General features: G+C 43.8%; 1 protein-coding gene across 2 annotated transcripts in view; it reads left to right on the top strand.

The window, feature by feature from the left end:
• The window catches only part of GLP2R (glucagon like peptide 2 receptor), a 56,709-nt gene extending 51,271 nt beyond the window's left edge, over nt 1–5,438 (top strand). For both annotated transcript variants that reach the window (XM_053289068.1, XM_053289067.1), the window contains 2 exons: nt 1,035–1,337; nt 1,570–5,438. In XM_053289068.1, coding sequence (XP_053145043.1) covers nt 1,035–1,337 — 303 coding nt within the window. In that variant the 3' untranslated portion in view covers nt 1,570–5,438. The remainder of the gene's footprint in view (nt 1–1,034; nt 1,338–1,569) is intronic.
• Nucleotides 5,439–18,522: the final 13,084 nt, after the last annotated feature.

Below are 18,522 nucleotides of genomic sequence, written 5' to 3'. Positions count from 1 at the left end.
TCCTACCTAGCTTCTTTCTAACAAAGACCTCTCTTCTTCCTGGCAACGACTCTCTAGGTCCCACCCACCTGGTGTGCTGATTGCCTGGAGTTCACCAGCCTGTCAATCAGGATAGGGTTCACTTCCGGTTAACTCTTTAGAGGGAAGGGAGACTGGTCACTACATGTATAGATTCAGAGGCAGTTGCTTCAGGCCCTGAATATCAGTTGTGGGGAACGACATCAGGGAAGAGCTATTGTTCTCCTATTCTACTTGTGGGCTTCCCAGAGTCATCTCGTTGTGCACTGTGAGAAACAGGATGCTGGACTCAATAGACTTTGGCCTGATCAATAAACTGCAGCTGGCAATGAGGAGAGTTAACTTGTAATCCAGCAGCAGCTGGAGAGCCTCAGGCTGGCCACTTCTGTTTTATATCTAAGGTCTTTCAGATATAATTATGCATAAGTGTGTACGCTATCGAAATACCGAGTTGGGATTCTTCTTGATGCTGACTTCTGCACAGCACAATGAACTGTACAGGAATATAATATGGCAATAAGGGGGAAAGACACAGAGACAATCCACTGCAAGAAATGCCTGAAGTGTGGGCAACAATTGTGAATGTATTATGCTAAACACGTAATTGGGCAGAGACCTCCAAGACTGTGCTTCATGCCATGAACTACACAGTGCGGCATATTTCTGCTTCCCTGGCAGTCGGGACTTCTGCCTGCCTGTAGGGTAGGACAGCCCTCTAGCTGTTTTTGGATTGCAGCTCCCATCATCCTCAGCCTCTCAGTGGCCAATAGTTAGTGATGATGGAAGTTGTAGGCCAACATCCCCAGGAGGGCCAAAGTTGTGCAGTCCTGCTGTAGGGTGACCTAGCTCTTCATGGCGTGCCTGCACTTCTCCAGAGAATGTATAAGGGCACATTTCACTGGCTGCTCTGTTATGTATATACTGAATGCTGCAGCACAGTCAGTGCAGCATTTGCTTCACCTGCTGCAGTCTGTACCAAAAGCACCATTGCTCTCATTGCTTTCCTTCTTTTCCAGGTGAAAGCTGAACTGCGGAGGCAGTGGTCCCATTTTCAGCTGGCTTACCCCTTTATCTGCATACCGTGCTCTCTGGGGGAAGATCTCAAGTTTCTGGGGAGATGTCAGAAGAAGCTGCATTTGAGCAATAATTGTCTTTCCTTGGAGGTGATTCAGCCTCAGAGTGCGCAGAGAACAGACTGCAGTGTGGAGCTCAGCCCCACACAGAGGCACAATCCCCGAGTGAGCATCTCCAACAGCAGCGAAGGAGAGTTTACCACAGGGGTGACTATCGAGGAGACCTTTGAAGAAAGCGAGATTTAGGTTTGTAGCAAAACTAAAACCAGGGACACCATAATGGATCTGTGAGGGTTCATACATGACGCCTTGTGCGGAAGCCACGGAAATAAAAGATCCAGTAAAAGGGTGAAAACCATTTCCTAGCAGTCTCCTTCAGATCCAGTCTTCCCAGATATCCTGTAACGTTGTCAATGAAAAAACAGTTAAGCATAGCCTGGCGGGAAGTGCATTAAATGGTTTCTCTTTGGTCCTACAGAAGCTGAATGTGAAATCAGGACTACAAGAGAACTGACACCCCTTAACAGTTTACTGCCTTTCTTCTGGTTATCTGGAACATCCAGTATTGTACACTGCCAGAGACTAAATATTGGTGTAGCGGAACCATTGATCTTACGGGACAGCTCTTCTGCTTGCCATGAAAGACAGCAGCAGCAGCTGCTGCTTCTGCTGCTTTTGTGATGCTAGTAAATGAGAAGCTAAATTCCAGGAACAAATAAATTAAGCTGACTGATAGCTGAGTTGCACATAGCACATTTGGAAGCTTGCATGTATATATTTATAAGCACATTTTCAACTTTTCTTATAACAATTAAATTCAAGACTGCTTGTTTTTAGGACAGTTATTAGTGTATAGTCTACTTTTAAGGTGCAAAAATATTTTATTCCTACTTCTCCACCTAACAGACCAGGAAAGTCAGTCATCCTTACTTCATAGGAACTTGGTACTTACTTTAAAGGTTCTGATTTACCAGCAGAATATCTGAGAAATCAGAATCTCTGAAGGGAAAGTAAAGGGGAGAGTGAAATCAGATGAACTATTGCTGAAATGCATCTACTTGCCTGACTGCTGGACAAGGTACAGTAGCCCTATTCAGATATTACAGTATGTTGGACCTACATTCAGATATCTGTACTGTACACATGTACAGGTTTTTGTGTGAATGGCTGCACATGTGTTCACTTTAAAAATGAGCCTGGGAACAGACCTCCTAAAAGGCAGGGTAGAGACAGGAAGTATACTACTGTATGAGCATTGAATGTAGCATGTGAACATGTCCTTAAAGAACCATGCGTGTGTTGTACATGTGCTGAATGTAGCATGTGAACAGGGCTACAGTGATTTATAATTGCTAAATGTGTAAGCATTATGTGAAGGAATAAGCAAGTAAATAGGTATGCAAGTAGGTTAGGAACAAACTAGACCTTACATGCCCTAATAACCCTTACAATTCTTCCTGATCACTTACCAAACCTTGGTTAGGACTACTATTGTGTCTTCTAATGAGATTAACCTAAAATGATACCTGTATATTGTAAACATTGTGGATGCGATCCACAGAAAGATACATTCAAATTCTATTGGAATCAATGGAAATTGCTTCTGTATAACTGTGCTTATGATCACACAGGCGACATGCAAAAACATCTGTTCCTCCTCTGAGGCTAGTCTGAGCACTCAGAGTCATCTCCTTGTTGATATGCTGAAGTAATGTTTACACAAAAAGCCAGCTGGAAAACATCCAGTATGTCCCTGTTCCATATCATTATGCTGGACAGTCAACCCCTTCAACAATAAGTAAAAATGTTTTCCCTATAGTCAAGGAGTGAGTGAATGAGCGGTTTGTACACATAGCCCTTTGGCACAGAGCTTTGATAAGCCAGCTCTGAACAGGCAGGAAATCACCCAGCAGATGGGGAATGCTCTGCATGCTTGTTTGGCACAGATGAAGGAAGCAACATTATTTACCTATCAGCAGATAGACACAGAATAGGTAAATATGATGATACCTCTTGATTGCATCAACAGACACAGTCTCTGTTATCAGGCACACGTGTGTGTTGGGGGCAGGGGGTAAGAAATCCAAGCAAAAAAGTTTTTCAGAGAGTCTAATTACTAGAAATGTGCTTTTTAAAAAAATATTGAAAACTGAATGCCAAATTCCATATAATATATCACATTGCATGTTTGTATAACAGTCAGGAATATTTCCTGATAGGATTTTAGACTTTTCGCTACCTACTAGCAGTCCTGTAAGTCTTTGAAACTGTCTTTCTACTCTATTTACCCCAATAGAAAATGACTCTGAATTTAAGACAATTCCCTTAAAAAACAGAGGTTAGATACAGGTATTTATCCAAAAGATCGAGGATTTTGAATTTAAGTCGACCCCTCAATTTCTAACATCAAATAACTTGGATAAAACCTAGTATCTGGGTTCAGGTAAATATGGTAGTTCTTTCCCCTCTGTAGTTAAGCAGGATCTGGGCCTGACCTCACCTAGGTTAGGGCTCACATGACTGAATGTTCCTCTATACACAGTGATTCTCTGCTATTGGAAGCTCTCATGCCAGGAAAAGTTCTAGCCTAGCCTTCTGCCTGACTTGTTTCCTGTGCAAAGGACTGCATTTCCCCCCATGAATGAGCGCTCCAATATATGAACACCCACCTTTAGACTGAAGTGGCATGATCAAGACATAGGATTACCACCTCTGTGAGAACAAGCCCCTTGTAAATGGCATGGTTCAGGCAAAGTCAATTTAGTTTCCCCTTGTAAATATGCCCTGCCATCTATAAACCCTTGCCTTTGATAAATGCTTTATCGGGGGGGGGGGTGTCTCTCTCTACATGCATGTATAATCTCAGTAGGCAAGCATTTTTTAACAGTACCTGTAAGTACAATTAATATGTTCCTCAGTTCCTGAGCAACTAATGAGCTTGAGAAAGGGAATCCACTTGCTAGATATGCTTTTATGATGGAAGAGTAGCTATCTTCTGCTAATTTTGTTAGCTAAAACTAATGGGGGCTTTAGTAAATTGCAGGCATTACTAGCTTTTTATGTGCCATCTTGGAGACCATGGAGATGAAGGTGAAACAATGCCTTATCTCTATGATTATTATTATTTTTAAGTCTGTAAAAGGTTTAGTGCTCCAATTACAAGTTATATCACCAGATTATCATTTTGCAGAATATTGAAACATAATCCGTAGAAGGAAATAAGAACCAAAATCAGTGCCACTGACCTCAATGTCTCATTACAGGATTTTCTGTCTGGGCTCCCAAATCAATGTATAAATGTATTAGTGGGTGTGGAGCCTTTTAAAGGAAAGATAATTCTATGAAAATTAGATGTCTGATGAAGCAAGTGAAAAGGAAACCTGCACATGGTACCAGACTTGATTAAAATACAGATTATGTAAGTGCAAGAATTTGACAAAAGTCTCTCAAGGCTCCTGATTAAAATTAACAGTCAAGGGATAGAAAAGGAGGGATCCTCTTGTGGAACAGTAATTGGTTAGAGAACAGGGGTGAATTCTCACAATGCAGGGAAACAAACAAATGTGTCCCTATCTCCCAGAAGGATCTAGATTAAAATTAGGAGTGTGCATTAATTTTGTAATGAATGAACAAATGAAACAAATAGGACCCAATCAGTTAATTTTTCATCTGTTATCAAAGGAATGCCTTTCCATCCATTTTCATAAATGGAGGGGGTGGGGTTCCTACAGCGCAGCCGAGTGGCAGGCCTTCTTTCCAAAATGGCCTCTAAAGTGTACCAGGCACCACAAAACTCCCTTTAAGCCGTCACCATTGTCTTCACAAGGCCCCAGAATGACACCATGCTCATTGTGGGGGGCCGGGGTGGGAGGAATGGCAGCTGCCAGGAGGCATCCACCAAAAGCAATTCTGTTGCTCTTGTTAAACCCTACAGGTTTTTTTTTTAAAAAGGGGGAGAAGGCTACACTAGATAAGTACCCCCATCACAAAAGAGCCAGCAGAGTTCTGCTTGTTTTCTCTTCCTGTCAGTGACATAAAAAATAACCTCAGGCCACAGGTCATGGAATTGGTCATGGTGAGAGGTGCTCTTACCCCTGGACTTCAGGGCCACAGTCCAGGGCCTCCACATCCCTTGGGGGCACCCAAATCCTCTTTAGTCTGTCCTGGGTGGTGTGGTCGCCATGCTGTGCCGGGTGGCCAAGTGTGATTGTGACCTGTGCCGGGTGCTTTAGAAGCAGAGCGGGGAGTGGGGAAAGAAATATGTGGGATGGGAAGATGTTCAGTTGTGTGTTGAAATGTTTCCGCTCATGTATATTTGCATAAATATAACTGTTTTGTATTATTACATTCTTATGAGTTCAGTTGCTGTTTGTGCCCTCAAGAACACACGTTAAAAATATTTCCTGTGTCACGGGGTGTGCACACGCAGGGGGATGATGCTTAACTTGCAGTGGGTGGGGGGACCCCCAAAGCCTTTTGGTCCTGGCTCCAAAATTACCTAGGTGCACCACAGGTCATGCTTCAAGAAGCAAGAGGAGGAAACCCACAAGCTCCTTCGGCATCCAGCTTTCAAAGCGATGGAGTAATATGGAAAATGTGGAGAGATTCTGCTGAATGCCTTTTGAATAAATCTGTCAGTGGTGTGAGTCTTCTGCACTTCCACACTCCCTCGTTGCTTGCTTCCCATTGCTCCCAACTGCCGTCCCTTTTCCCTGTTCCATAAACTCAGAAACTACACCTCAGCCTTTGGCACAGGACAAATACTTGAACCAAGGAATTCCCAATCATCTCACATGCATTCTTTCCCTCAAAGTATGCAAAACAAATATACTGTATACAATTTTGACTCAACTAGGATTGTTCAGCCACCCACCTGCCCTAAATAAATGCTGCTAGTGGTATCAAAACTCTTTCAGCTTCCTTTGCAGTTGGCCAGATGAAGGAACAGTAGCCTCACTTCAAATTTTGCTTGAGGTGAAATGTTGGTGTTATTTATTCCAGTTGCAGAATTGAAGAAAAGGAAACACCAGACTCCCTGCTCCTTGCAGGCGGCTTTCCCTTTAACACTCAACTCTGCTCTTTTAGTGGGAGCAGAATGGCTGCCAGAGTGCTGGCCTGGCCCGCCACAGTCTCTGGCAAAGTGCATTTCTTCTTTCTTATGGATGCATAATCTTTCAGCCTGTTTCTGTTGGTGGGAGCAGGGAGAGAATAAACTAACCTTATATAATCAAATTCCAAGAGGCCAGGTGAAAATAATCCTTTGGGTTATTTCGATTAAATGTGGATTGTGGTAGGGGAAACATGTAACTGTATAGATCAGCAGTTCTAATCGCTGAAAGATAATACGGTTATTAATCTGTGAATCAGAGTGATGTCATTTATTTTGCCTGTAGGAGGACTACACCCATCTCAGTTATCCATCTCATTCATTTCACCCAGTTCTAAATAAAACCATACAAAAGCAACTCATTTCTTCAAAACAGATATTTCCTTGGTTCCTTTCTAGGAATCAAGGATAAGGTACAGCCTGCTTTATCTTTCTTCAACTCACAGCAGAGACTACCACAAAACTTGATTTTATTTCACACCACCTGGACACCATACAAGGAGAGTCTCCTACAGGCAGGGGCATAACTATCATAGGGCAAGGGGAGACAGTTGTCTGGGGCCCCACTGCCTTGGGGGGGGGCAGAGGCAAGTCACATGACTGACTCCCCCAGCCAGGCACCCGCCCGGGCTTCCTTCAGTTGTATTCATCCTCTGAAATTGATGTGAGTGTTAAGACCTGGAGCTACCAGAACAGCATGTCTTTCTCTAGTACCATGAAATGACTTGCATCGTCCACAATTTAATATAAATAAATAATAAATAATATAAATTTAATATAATAAATAAGTAATAAATTTACCAAACCTTTTAAAAAATAATTTAGGATGATGTTCTATTGTGGCACATAGGAGATATATAAATAGAATCTATCGAGCACATTCTATTATCCTGTAAAATACATAGGGAAGTGAGGGAGCACTTGATTTTACCTGTCTGTAAACAGACAGATCAATCTGCTGAACAACTTAAGTTTCTACTTTCTGATGAGGATGTTTCAAATTATAACTCTGTAGCTAAATTTTGTTATATTGTTTTTAAGATGTATAATGAGAATTCATAGAATTTCTTATACATTTGTTTTGCTTTTTGCATGGTCTAGGACCGTAAATAAAACTTGACTTGAAATATATAACACTATGCTTTTTGTTACCACTATTCAGCCTCATTTAAGATTTTTTTACTTCATGAGCTGAGCTTCAGTGACGGGGGGGAGTGCATTTTAAAATCTTGTCTCTGGGCCCACTCCAACCTTGCGACACCCCTGCCTACATGGCTTCTGCACAGGGAACTTCATAAATTCCGCTACACAGTATTACACATGACAAACTAAATATGGGATTCCCACAGTTCCCTTTATGAAAATAAATGTCATTTAGAACATTGGGTGTTCTATGATACAGTCCTAAGTAGGGGAGCAGCCACAGCTCAGTGGGAGTGCGCCTGCGGTACATGCAGAAGGTTTGAGGTTAAATCCCTGTCATCTCTGGGTATGTATGTAAGTATGTATTGTTAAATTTCTATGCCACCTTTCATTAAAACAATCGCAAGGTGGTTCACACACAAGTTAAAACAAAACTATTAAAAATACACAGTATACATTTTAAGCTAGCATATAAAAATACATATCTGATTTAAAAGAATTTAAAAAGAAGCACAATATAACCATAAAAAATACAAAGCATCAGCAATAGAAACAATCTTGGAAAAACCTGGGTTAAAAGCCAAGGTTTTGCACACTTTCTAAAAACTGTGTTGGAGACGAAGCAAATGCCCACCAGGAAAGCATTCCAAAGTCTGGGCGCAACAACGGAGAAAGCCCTGTCCCACATGCACAACAGCCGAGTCTCCCTCATTGTTGGCACCTGGAGCAGAGTTGCCCCAGATGACCTTGCCAAGTGGGCAGCAACCCTTGGAGCAGATGGTCCCTCAGGTATCCACGGCTCAAATTGTAGTGGGCTTTAAAGGCCAAAACCAGCACCTTGAATTGGATCCAGAAACAAATTGGCAGCCAGTGCAGCTCTTTCAAAATGGGCAGCTCCCGCTAAAATCCTAGTTGCTGCATATTGCACTAGCTGCAGTTTCCAAATATTCCTCAAGGTCAGCCCCACGTAGAGCATGTTACAGTAATCCAGCTGTGATGTGACTAAGGTGTGGGTAATTGTGGCCAGATCTTCCCACAGAGCCGAACAGTGGGTAGAGCTGAAACATTGTGACCCTAGTCCTGAGTAGCAGTATAGAGTTTGACTCTGAGGTGTGCACGTGTGTGTGTGGTGGTGGTGGGGGGGCAACCCCTGGCCCAGCCTCAAGCTCTAACATGAGACTGAAGCCTGAGCTTCCCATCTGGGATACCTTGAAACCAGAAACCCTGGAACCAGTATGCACTGAACCTGAGCTCCCACCCAGTGAATCAGTTTTTTCCATATTGCTGTACCTCCTGCTCCTCCTAGAGACTGAAGAACAAGCTGGAGCAGAATAAATGGTCTTAAAAGAGGAGTAGGGGAGTGACTGAAAGAGATATAGAGGAGGAAACAAAGGAAGGACCATTCATACTTATCACTGTGACTTTAAGCAATCATGTCTTGTCAAGAAATCATTACTTGTTCACCTGAATATTACAAGGCTGACTGCTGGAAGTGTAAGGTATGCTTCCGAAAGTCATTGCCTCATATGATCCTGCTTTAAACAGTATGAGGCGCTTCACACAATTGGTGTGAAGCGCCAGACAGGATTCGCTTGCTGCTGGGCAGCCCGATTGGGCGCCCAGATGAGTGGCTGCTCCAGTTGGGAGATCCAGGGGTTGGGGGAAGGAGAGCGCTGGTGTGTGGTGCCCCAAACCTCCAATCCCCAGGAAGGCACTGCATGAGTATGCGGTGCCTTCCTGGGGTCCCCCCTCCCCTCTCCCCCACATCTCAGTGTGTCAGCTGCGGCTGCAAGCAGCCACAGCTGACACATGATCAAATAAACAAGGTTAATGGAGCACTTGCTCCATTAACCTCGTTTAGGGTGAGGGGTAGTTAGGTGGGCTAGCCACCTTGAAACCACCGGGCTCGCCCACAAGCCCAGTGGTTCCGACGAGGACCAGAAAGGTTCCGACGAGGACCAGTTAGGCCCCCTTAGCCCACTTTCTGGTGATCATCAGAATAGCTTCATATGTATATATGTGCTGTGATGTCTAAGAGGTAGATAGAAGCAGATCCATCATAGTTCTCTGAGTGGAATGAAAAAGAGACACAGAAATGATATAATGGCATACTATGGGCCACCAAATCAGGGAGGGGGAGGGGGGAATCTGGATTTCAGACAGCAAGACTATTAAAACATGGAGATTCGGAGAATGATGCCCAGAGTTTTTTCTACCATAAATATACCAACTGAATCCATGTCAGCTATGATTCTTGCGGCAAAAAACCCCCATCGCTTGGGCTAGCACCACACCTAATAGTAACAATAATTAATATTTTAAAAATAACTTTCAAAACAAAGTGGTGTATATTAAGTAAGATTTTCACAAATTCATCATTTGGTACTAATTCAGAACTTCCCTGGGCCAATTCACTGCTCAAGAGTCCAGATATTATTTTGCAAATTATATTCCCATTTTTAAATCTTCTAGTCAGTTGCAGGAGTCAATGATAGTTTCATCTAGAGGAAGGGCTTAAAGGAATTGACTTCTGAACATGTGCCAACAGCAGCTGCTGGCTTTGAGTGCCTGATCTGATTAATGAAGACCATGCAGGAACAAAATCTGCACATACACTCGTAATAATCTCATTTTGCATTCCAAGTACAGTAAGAATTTTAGGGGAAGGAAGCTTACCTCAGAAGACATCTGGGCATGATGAGCTGGGGAAATCTGTATGCCAAAACCTCCTTTCTGAACCTTGGTAGCATCACTAACATTGACTAGAGATGTTTCCCTCTTCCCAGTTTATATATGCTTGGGTGTGCTTGTTTGAGGCACAACACAAATTATTGTGTTTAATTACATTAACTCTTTACTCTAGAGACATCTCAGAAAAGGTGTATGGGGAACTGAGCCATAGCTCAGAGGTATAGCACATGCTTTGCAAATAGAATATCAGTGGAAGTACCAGGGATTGAACTCCATACGTTCTATCACCAGGGAGTTCTTCATTCAGCAGGCTTTACTGAGGGTTTTCTGTGAGGCTTTTCGGCAAACTCAAAGTTGTCCCCAAAAATGGACACAAACAGTGGGGTATAAATCAGGCTGCACTCTAATGCAAAGTGAAAACCCCGAATTGTGTGTGGAATGCTCCCTGATAGCTTGCAGGGACTTTGGGGTAAATCTGCCAGATATGTGAATACACACCCTCCATTCTGGAGGAGATGAGAGCTAAAGGGCCTTAAAAGCCCTGTGTAAAAAACTCCCTGGGTAATTCAGTGATGAGTCTAAAGGGGCATACTTTAGTGGGCTTTTCAGTTGCAGGAGAGCAAAAGCAGGAGAGAGGGTATGCATATACCTCTTGCCTGTGGGCTTCCCAGAGGCATCTGGTGGGCCACTGTGTGAAACAGGATGCTCGACTAGATAGGCCTTGGGCCTGATCCAACAGGGCTGTTCTTATGATCCTTTTGGCACAACGAGTATATATCATTGCAGCAAGTCAATTCAGAGTTGATGTGAGGTCACCATGGAACAACAAGTAAACAAATTATGCCAGAAAGATGAGTTTAGGCTTCCTTCCACAAACATGTTCTACAAAATAAGAGACTTACTATATCTCAAAGGCCAAAAGCAATTCATGGATCTATAAACAAAGAAAGAAACAATTTATACTGAATCTTCAGAAGATGGAGGATTTGGTTTGCAGTGTTGAGAAACAGGACACAAATAGCCAAACTGAAGTTAGAAGTACATACCTTCAGTGACAGGCAAGGAAAAAAGGAAAATGATTACAAATGAAAAAAAAGGAGGCTGGACTAATTCCGCAGGAATCTGCAACTTTTAATACATGTAACAATGTATCAAATGGCCAAAGCGCCATTTGTAAAGAAATGTAAAATCTACTTAACTGTTCAAAGTAAACAGAGAAAAGTTTTCCTTTCTTTAGGGATGGGAGACAGGAGTATAATAATAATTTCTAATACCACCATATATCCATGTTGATTTGAAATGAGGAACATGAACACCCTGAGGGACAATAGCATGGCCACATTTTGTTCTTTTGTATATGGAACAACTTATGTTTTCCTCTGTAGTGCTCAAAATGGCACAAAGCGAGCCATTATTTCAAAATCCACATGTGTCAAGTACTAGAGGCTTCTGGAATTCGCTCTAAAGCAACTCTCTGCCAAGTCATCCTCAGTGTTCTCTGTTAAGCATAATGTTGATATGCTTTTCAAGTTTGTAACGATGAGTATGCCATGGAATGCTCCAGTAGGGTTTCCAGGAATAAAGTTGTCCAGGGCTGGCTCTTTCATGAGGCAAGGTGGTCACCTCACATGGCAGACTCTTGGGGCATCAAGCCGGGTAGCAAAGGGCCCCCCCCCGCCCTGTCCCCTCCAGCCACCCACCCACTCCCCACCGCTGCCAGAGCAGCTCTTTGGGACTATCTAACACTTGCAAGCCTTACAAAGAGTGCCTCTCCTCACACTCCTTGCAAAGCTTGCATGAAGCATGAGGGGAGAAGGGGAGGCCATGGCAACCTACTTCCTTCCCTTCCTTCCCACCCTCTGCACCATTTTCAAAACTCGCAGAGGTTGGTTTTAAAAGGCAGCTGGCCACACCAGGGTTATGAGACCAGGCAGTATTTGGCACCTTGCATCAAGCATCACGATACTGGGATGACCCTGAGGTAGTCCATTCAGTACGCCCTCTCTAATCTTTCTAGATCAGGGAGACAGCAAGCATAGGCTCCGATTTAACTCAATTTCATGCCATTGCACTTTTATACATTAGACATTGCACTCATATGCTAATGGGTCTCAGTTAGTGTCAATCAAAATTTGAAGTACTTATCCAAATGCAACTGTCTACCACACCCACATACTAGAGTGGACTCTCATGTATTGGTCCTGAGCAGTACAATCCTGTGCATGTTTATTCAAAAGTGAATCTCACTGAGTTTGATGGAGCTGACTTCCAAGTAAGTGTGAAAAGGAGTGCAGCCCAAGAATCTGGGAATATATTACCCTAATAGGATATTAAAACCAAGAGTTATTCTAATAGGTGTTTCTCAAATACAACTCCTTTGTCACCAGTCACTGAAGTGACCACTTCCTCATGGAGCAGAAACTAGGACAAAAGGGCCTGAACCATTGGTGCCTCGACCTGGGGTCTTCTAAAAATAAAAACCTCTTTTCCCTCTCTCTCTCTCTCTCTCTCTCTCTCTCTCTTTCTAGCCCTTTCACAGAGAATGTGGATTTTGTTTACAAAGAGAGAAAGGAGAGCGAGGGCTAGGACTTCCTATCATACAAAAAAGAAGGACTTTAATTCAGAATTCTGTGACAGACTTGGCCATTACTGAAGAGCATGGCACTGCTTCACCCTTCACAACCAAACTAGAATGGAACCTTATAGTTTTTCAGTTATTGACCTTCAGCTGTCCCTCATCTGGTCTTGCAAATTGTGGTTCTCCACCTCTCCTCACTTCCTTTCCAGCTGAGCAGTTCTTTAGCAAGTTCTGTCAGGAAACTGTGGGTGATTTCATTTGTCTTAGGGACTAGCACCCATAGAGAACCCCTCCCCCGTCTTGGCCATATAATCTGTTAGAACTCACTGCATGATACAGGGTCTTCGCAAAATGAGGTCTTCCTTCTCCACTGCTGAACACCATTTATGGGAATTGTAGTCACTACACAATGGCCCCTAAACCACCTGGTGACTTCTAATAGACAGTCTGGCCGCTGAGTAGAAAATTCACCACGAGATGCCAATTTCGAATAACATATCTTGAACAATTACTTCCAGTTTTTGAAGGGCAAAGCAATTCCTTCCTTACACTCTCCTGTCACAATCTTCCATATAACACAAGGAATCCACAGTGTCAGCAGACTATCAGTTAGTCTTAAAACTTCAACATACTTTGGTTTTGTTCAGAACTATTAGACTAGTGGCAGGGGTAGGGTGGGGGGAGAAGTGAAAAGGAGAATAAATTTAATCTTGCCTCCTCATACAGCCTTATTCTTTCACTCAATGCAGTCCCATAAGCCAATTCACTTAACTGCTTTAGAGGAATAAATCAACCATTGATGTAGAAGAAAGCTGGCCTTGTGGTAGCAAGCATGACTTGCCCCCTTATCTAAGCAAGTTCCACCCTGGTTGCATATGAATGAGAGACTAGAAGTGTGAGCACTGTAAGATATTCCCCTCTAGGGATGTGCAAAAAATTTCGGGCACAGATCAATCTGTGCCCGAAACGAGCAATTTCGGGTGATTCGGGTCCGAACCGAATCACTCCCGATGTCGCCCGATATTTTTTGGGGCCGAGCCGAATCACCCCTGATTCGTGCCTGAAAAATTCAGGTGATTCAGGATGACGTCTCTGAATTTCCCGCCTTTTTGCCTCCATTGATTTGAATGCAAAAAGGTCTGATGTGATGTCAGCTCGAATTTCGGGTCCCAGGGGCAAAATAGTGGGGTGGGGTGGTATTGCCTAATGGATGGAGGCTACCACCCAAATTTCAGGGGAATTGGGCAAAGGGCTGATTTTTGTGGAATTTTTGAAGTTTTAGTGTCTTGGGGGCAGTTCAGGGGCATAGCGTGGGATCTGGGCAAAAAGAGTGGGGTGGGGTGGTAGTGCCTAATGGGTGGAGGCTACCACCCCTATTTCAGAGTGATTGGGCAGAGGGATGATTTTTGGGGAATTTTTGAAGTTTACGCATCTTTAAGGTTTTTCCCCATAGAGAAGCATTGAGGTGTCAGCAAATGTATAGCTTCACACGGGGGGCAAAGGGGTGGCCTAGAGCAGTGTGGGGTTGGTGGTAGTGCCAGGTAGGGTCAAGGAAGCTACCTGAATTTTTTCAAAGGATTTGGGCACAGGGCTGATTTTTGGGGAATTGTTAAAGTTTACGCGTCTTTAAGGTTTTTCCTCATAGGGTATGCATGGAGCTTTCAGCAGCCCCATAAGTGCACTTGGGGGGTGCTGGGGTGGCCCAGAGCGAGTGGTAGTGTAGTGCACATAGGGTGCCAACCACCCCCATGGGTTTCTAACCCATGGGGTACAGGGTTCTGTTGTTTCAGAGGTATTCTGAGTGTGGATTCTATGATAGCAAATTAGAGTGGATTCATGGTGTTTTATTGAAAATCTCATTAGCTATGAAAAACCTTAAAGATGCAAAAACTTCAACAATTCCCCAAAAATCATCCCTCTGCCCAATCACTCTGAAATAGGGGTGGTAGCCTCCACCCATTAGGCACTACCACCCCACCCCACTCTTTTTGCCCAGATCCCACGCTATGCCCCTGAACTGCCCCCAAGACACTAAAACTTCAAAAATTCCACAAAAATCAGCCCTTTGCCCAATTTCCCTGAAATTTGGGTGGTAGCCTCCAACCATTGGGCACTACCACCCCACCCCACTATTTTGCCCCTGGGACCTGTGTTTCCTACCCGAATCGATTCAGATTCAGATTTAATCTGAACCCGATCATAATCAGGGGTGATTCGGGTAGCCCAGATTCAGGCACAGAACAGAACGGGGGTGATTCGGTTCAGGTCCCGAACCGAATCACCAAAAACCCAAATTGCACACCCCTATTCCCCTCAGGGGATGGAGCCACTCTGAGAAGAACAGAAGGTTCGAACTTCCCTCCCTGCCATCTCCAAAACAGGCCAAGAAAGATTGCTGCCTGCAACCTTGGAGAAGCTGCTGCCAGTCTGTGAAGACAAAACTGAGCTAGATAGACCAATGGTCTGACTCAGTATATGCCAGCTTTCTATGTTCCTGCCATGACTTCCCAGTACTCTCTCAGTGACTCTAGGCATATTCACAGTCCTTCACAGCTGAGATTTAAAAACAAAACAAAACAGGGTTCCTTCCTCCTCTCCTCTTGCAAAGAGGGGGGAAAAACCACAAAAGTTATTTTTCTACTCTACCATCAGCTAATGTTGCTGAGGAAAGCAGCCCACAGCTTCACCTACACAAGCAAAATGAAGAAAGCCTCTTTCCTCCCAATCTGCTCTTCTTGCTGCTGGGGTAGGAGAATTTTGCCAGAGGTCTGCTTTCCACAGCTAACAACTCCTGGTTGGGACCATGGCAGCAATAAAGCAGAAAAACCCTATTTTCCAGTTCATTTTCTTGCTCAAGACTTTTGCTGGTCACATTGCCACTAGCCCAAACAAGCCTTTAATTTTATTCACCCCTTTCTTCCACATTGTCACTGTAAGATATTCCCCTTAAGGGATGGGACTGCTCTGGGAAGAGCACCTGCATGCTTGCATGCAGAAGGTTCTAAGTTCCCTCCCTAGCATCTCCAAGATAGGGCTGAGACAAACTCCTGCCTGCAACCCTGGAGAAGCCGCTGCCAGTGTGTGTAGATGATACTGAGCTATACCGACCAATAGTCTGACTCGGCAGCAGGCAGCTTCTCCCGTAATTGCCCACATTAGTGTAAAGAAGAGCTCCACAGTCATTTCTATCCACATTTTCAAACGGATCGTAAAAACTCTAAAGTATACACAGCAGAATTATAAGAATCATTTGGAGGCTCAATACAGGACTTGAGGAAGGGCTGGATATTGTGGCACACAGAAAGCTGAGAAATTATTCTGTTCTGGGACATACTCTGAGGAGACATATAATCAACTCTCTGATTTAATGAAAACCATAACACATATCCATGTAGCTTATTTACATGGCAGCTCAAATCCACAGAAAGTTGCTTAGCCACATGTAGTCTCTGGAAGTCTGCTGATATGGTAAAGACAACTAGTGTTACCATGCTCCTGGAAGTTCACATTGGCTATAGATGTGGCAATTCTGGGCTTTCCATGTAGCTAGATGACCTCATCTCCAAATGGCCAGAGAGATGCCATGTTGTAAGTTTGACAGCCACTGCATGGTTAGCCATAAACTGTTTCCACTAATCTCTACTGCTGATATGGCTCAGGAGTGCAATGCCAATCAACCCAGCTTGTGTGTACCAAGCTTATTATGCTTTGTTAGGTGCTGTTCGGGCCCGCAGTGGATTTAGCCCAACTTCTTCCAAACATGTCTCTCTCTGATAAGAGATGGAGATGAGAAGTCACAGGTGCTGTCTGAGCAGAAGACTCAGAAGATTTTCATGAGGTGAAATCTGAGCAGAAAATTTCCATGAGGTCTGGGAATGCTGCAACCACTATGTATTAACCAAATGAGAAAAGCTGCCCTTATGCTTTGACAGTGACATGAAGATGGATTTTACTTCGAATCTCCTCTGGAATGAAGTGTGCCAGTCCACATATTAGCTGCATTTACCCCGAAGTCCCTGCAGGCTATCAGGGACCAGTACAGACATGACTGTTTCCCCCCGAAGCAAGCCTGCGCATTCTGGCTTAGCCCGAATTATGTCCAGCTTTAAAAAATCCTCTATTTCCAGTGGCTTAAAAAAACCCAACATCCCTGAGGCTTCTGTTATGCCCTGCTGCTTCTCCCTTGATGTGTGTAGTGACCATTGGCAGTAAGTTTTTCAAAACTCAATGAAGGAGAGTTTGACAGCTGTGTTTGGTATGGTCTGCTCTGAGTATTTGCAATTGCAAGCACTGGGGGCAGGGTTTTAGCAGATTGGTGAAATTCAATTCAATTCTGGAGGGAGTCCAGAAGGGGAGGGAGAAATTCCTGCATTAAACACAAGCGCAAACTGTAGGTCTTAACATAGGCTTTAGATATGCAGAATGGAGACTACAGCTTGATGTAAGCTACCTAAGACCTTTTTGTCTAAGCTGATTCACCTGGATTTTTCTTCATGACAGAGAAAGCAATGATTTCTACTTTGAACTTCCTTGCCTCTTAGATAGTCTGGGTTGGGGTGAGGGGAAACATGAGGTGATGAAGGCATTCACTCACAAAGGCAGGTTCATTATAAAAAACAGCAAAGATTTGGGTCAGATTTGGCAGGCTCGGGTTAAGCGTGGTGCTGTTTGATCCACCTGCTTGGCAACTAGTCATGCCATTCTTAGCTGTCAAACTAACAACAAAAAAGCTCACTCGCTGCTGCCTCCTCTCTGATGTGATTGGTTGAAAGAAAAACCCAGAGCAAGCCAGTGGGAACGCACAGGAAAAAGATCTGCCAGGGATTGTGGAGAGGAGCTGACCCTATGTGAACTATCCATTTAATTTCCCGAATTAAACATCTTGTGAACCTGCTAAAAAGCAGATTCAGATACCCTGTGGCATGAAGGCATGTGTGAAAAACCTCCTGAATGCAAGGGCAAAGAGATTAGGTATATATGACAGAGTAGCTCTGTCATTCTGTAGGATGCCAAGGCCATTCTCCTCCCATCGCTCAGGTAATCAGAGCACTCAGAACAAAACCCAGTTAGACTCATCTATTGAAACATAGGAAATGCTGCAGAGCAAAACTGAAAATCAGAATAGGGCAAGGAAAAAACACCTATCCACAGTTGACAAGCGGAGGGGATATCTTGAGCAGACTACTAGGGCTGAACCTCTTGAAATCTTTTTGGGGTAAGTTAGAAATTGTTTACACTGTCAGGTTCTTCCATGCAGCCATGTGAGTATATGACTGGTGAAAGGGCCATGTGAATTGGATTCTACAGCAGCCAAAGCCTTTGCATTAGAGCATACAATAAATCTAAGCCATCACAGCTGTGGGGGAAGCACAGTGGCAATTGCTGAAGTTGACTTGTGGCTGGTCTCTGAAACCAAGGAAGTGGCCAAGCAGGGAAGAGGAAGTAGGTTGTCCAATAGCTGCTCAGATTGAGAAGCCCAGGTCAGAGGCAGCACTTCAAACATGGGTACAACCCTGCATGGAAAGAGAGTAGTGTGAACTAGGAGACAGCAGTCACTTCTGAGGCACCAAGAATCTTGAACCACCAGGGACTCTTCACACCTTTGTATCACCAGAGCAGCTTAACAGAGGAAGGAGATGCTAGCTTGCTTTCTGCTGTGCTGCAGATGGCCAGGTACCAATACCTGGCCACCACTGCAGATGGCTAAGAATTACAGCTACCAAGAGATACAAGGGTCCAATAGGTTCCCACCTGGTCCTTTTTATTTATGTGTTTCCTTTCATGGACATCCGAAACTAATTTTTTTTCTACCCAGTGATGAAACCTTGTGCATGATCAAACTTCACCTTTTCCATGAACCTTTTGGCATTTGTAGCATTAACCACACTAAACTGTAACTAAGCCTAAGTTCG

The sequence above is a fragment of the Hemicordylus capensis genome, chromosome 2 (genome assembly GCF_027244095.1).
Source record: "Hemicordylus capensis ecotype Gifberg chromosome 2, rHemCap1.1.pri, whole genome shotgun sequence".
NCBI lineage: Eukaryota > Metazoa > Chordata > Lepidosauria > Squamata > Cordylidae > Hemicordylus > Hemicordylus capensis.
The sequence above is the reverse complement of the archived record's forward strand: the minus strand, read 5'-3'. Positions and strand labels throughout refer to the sequence as shown.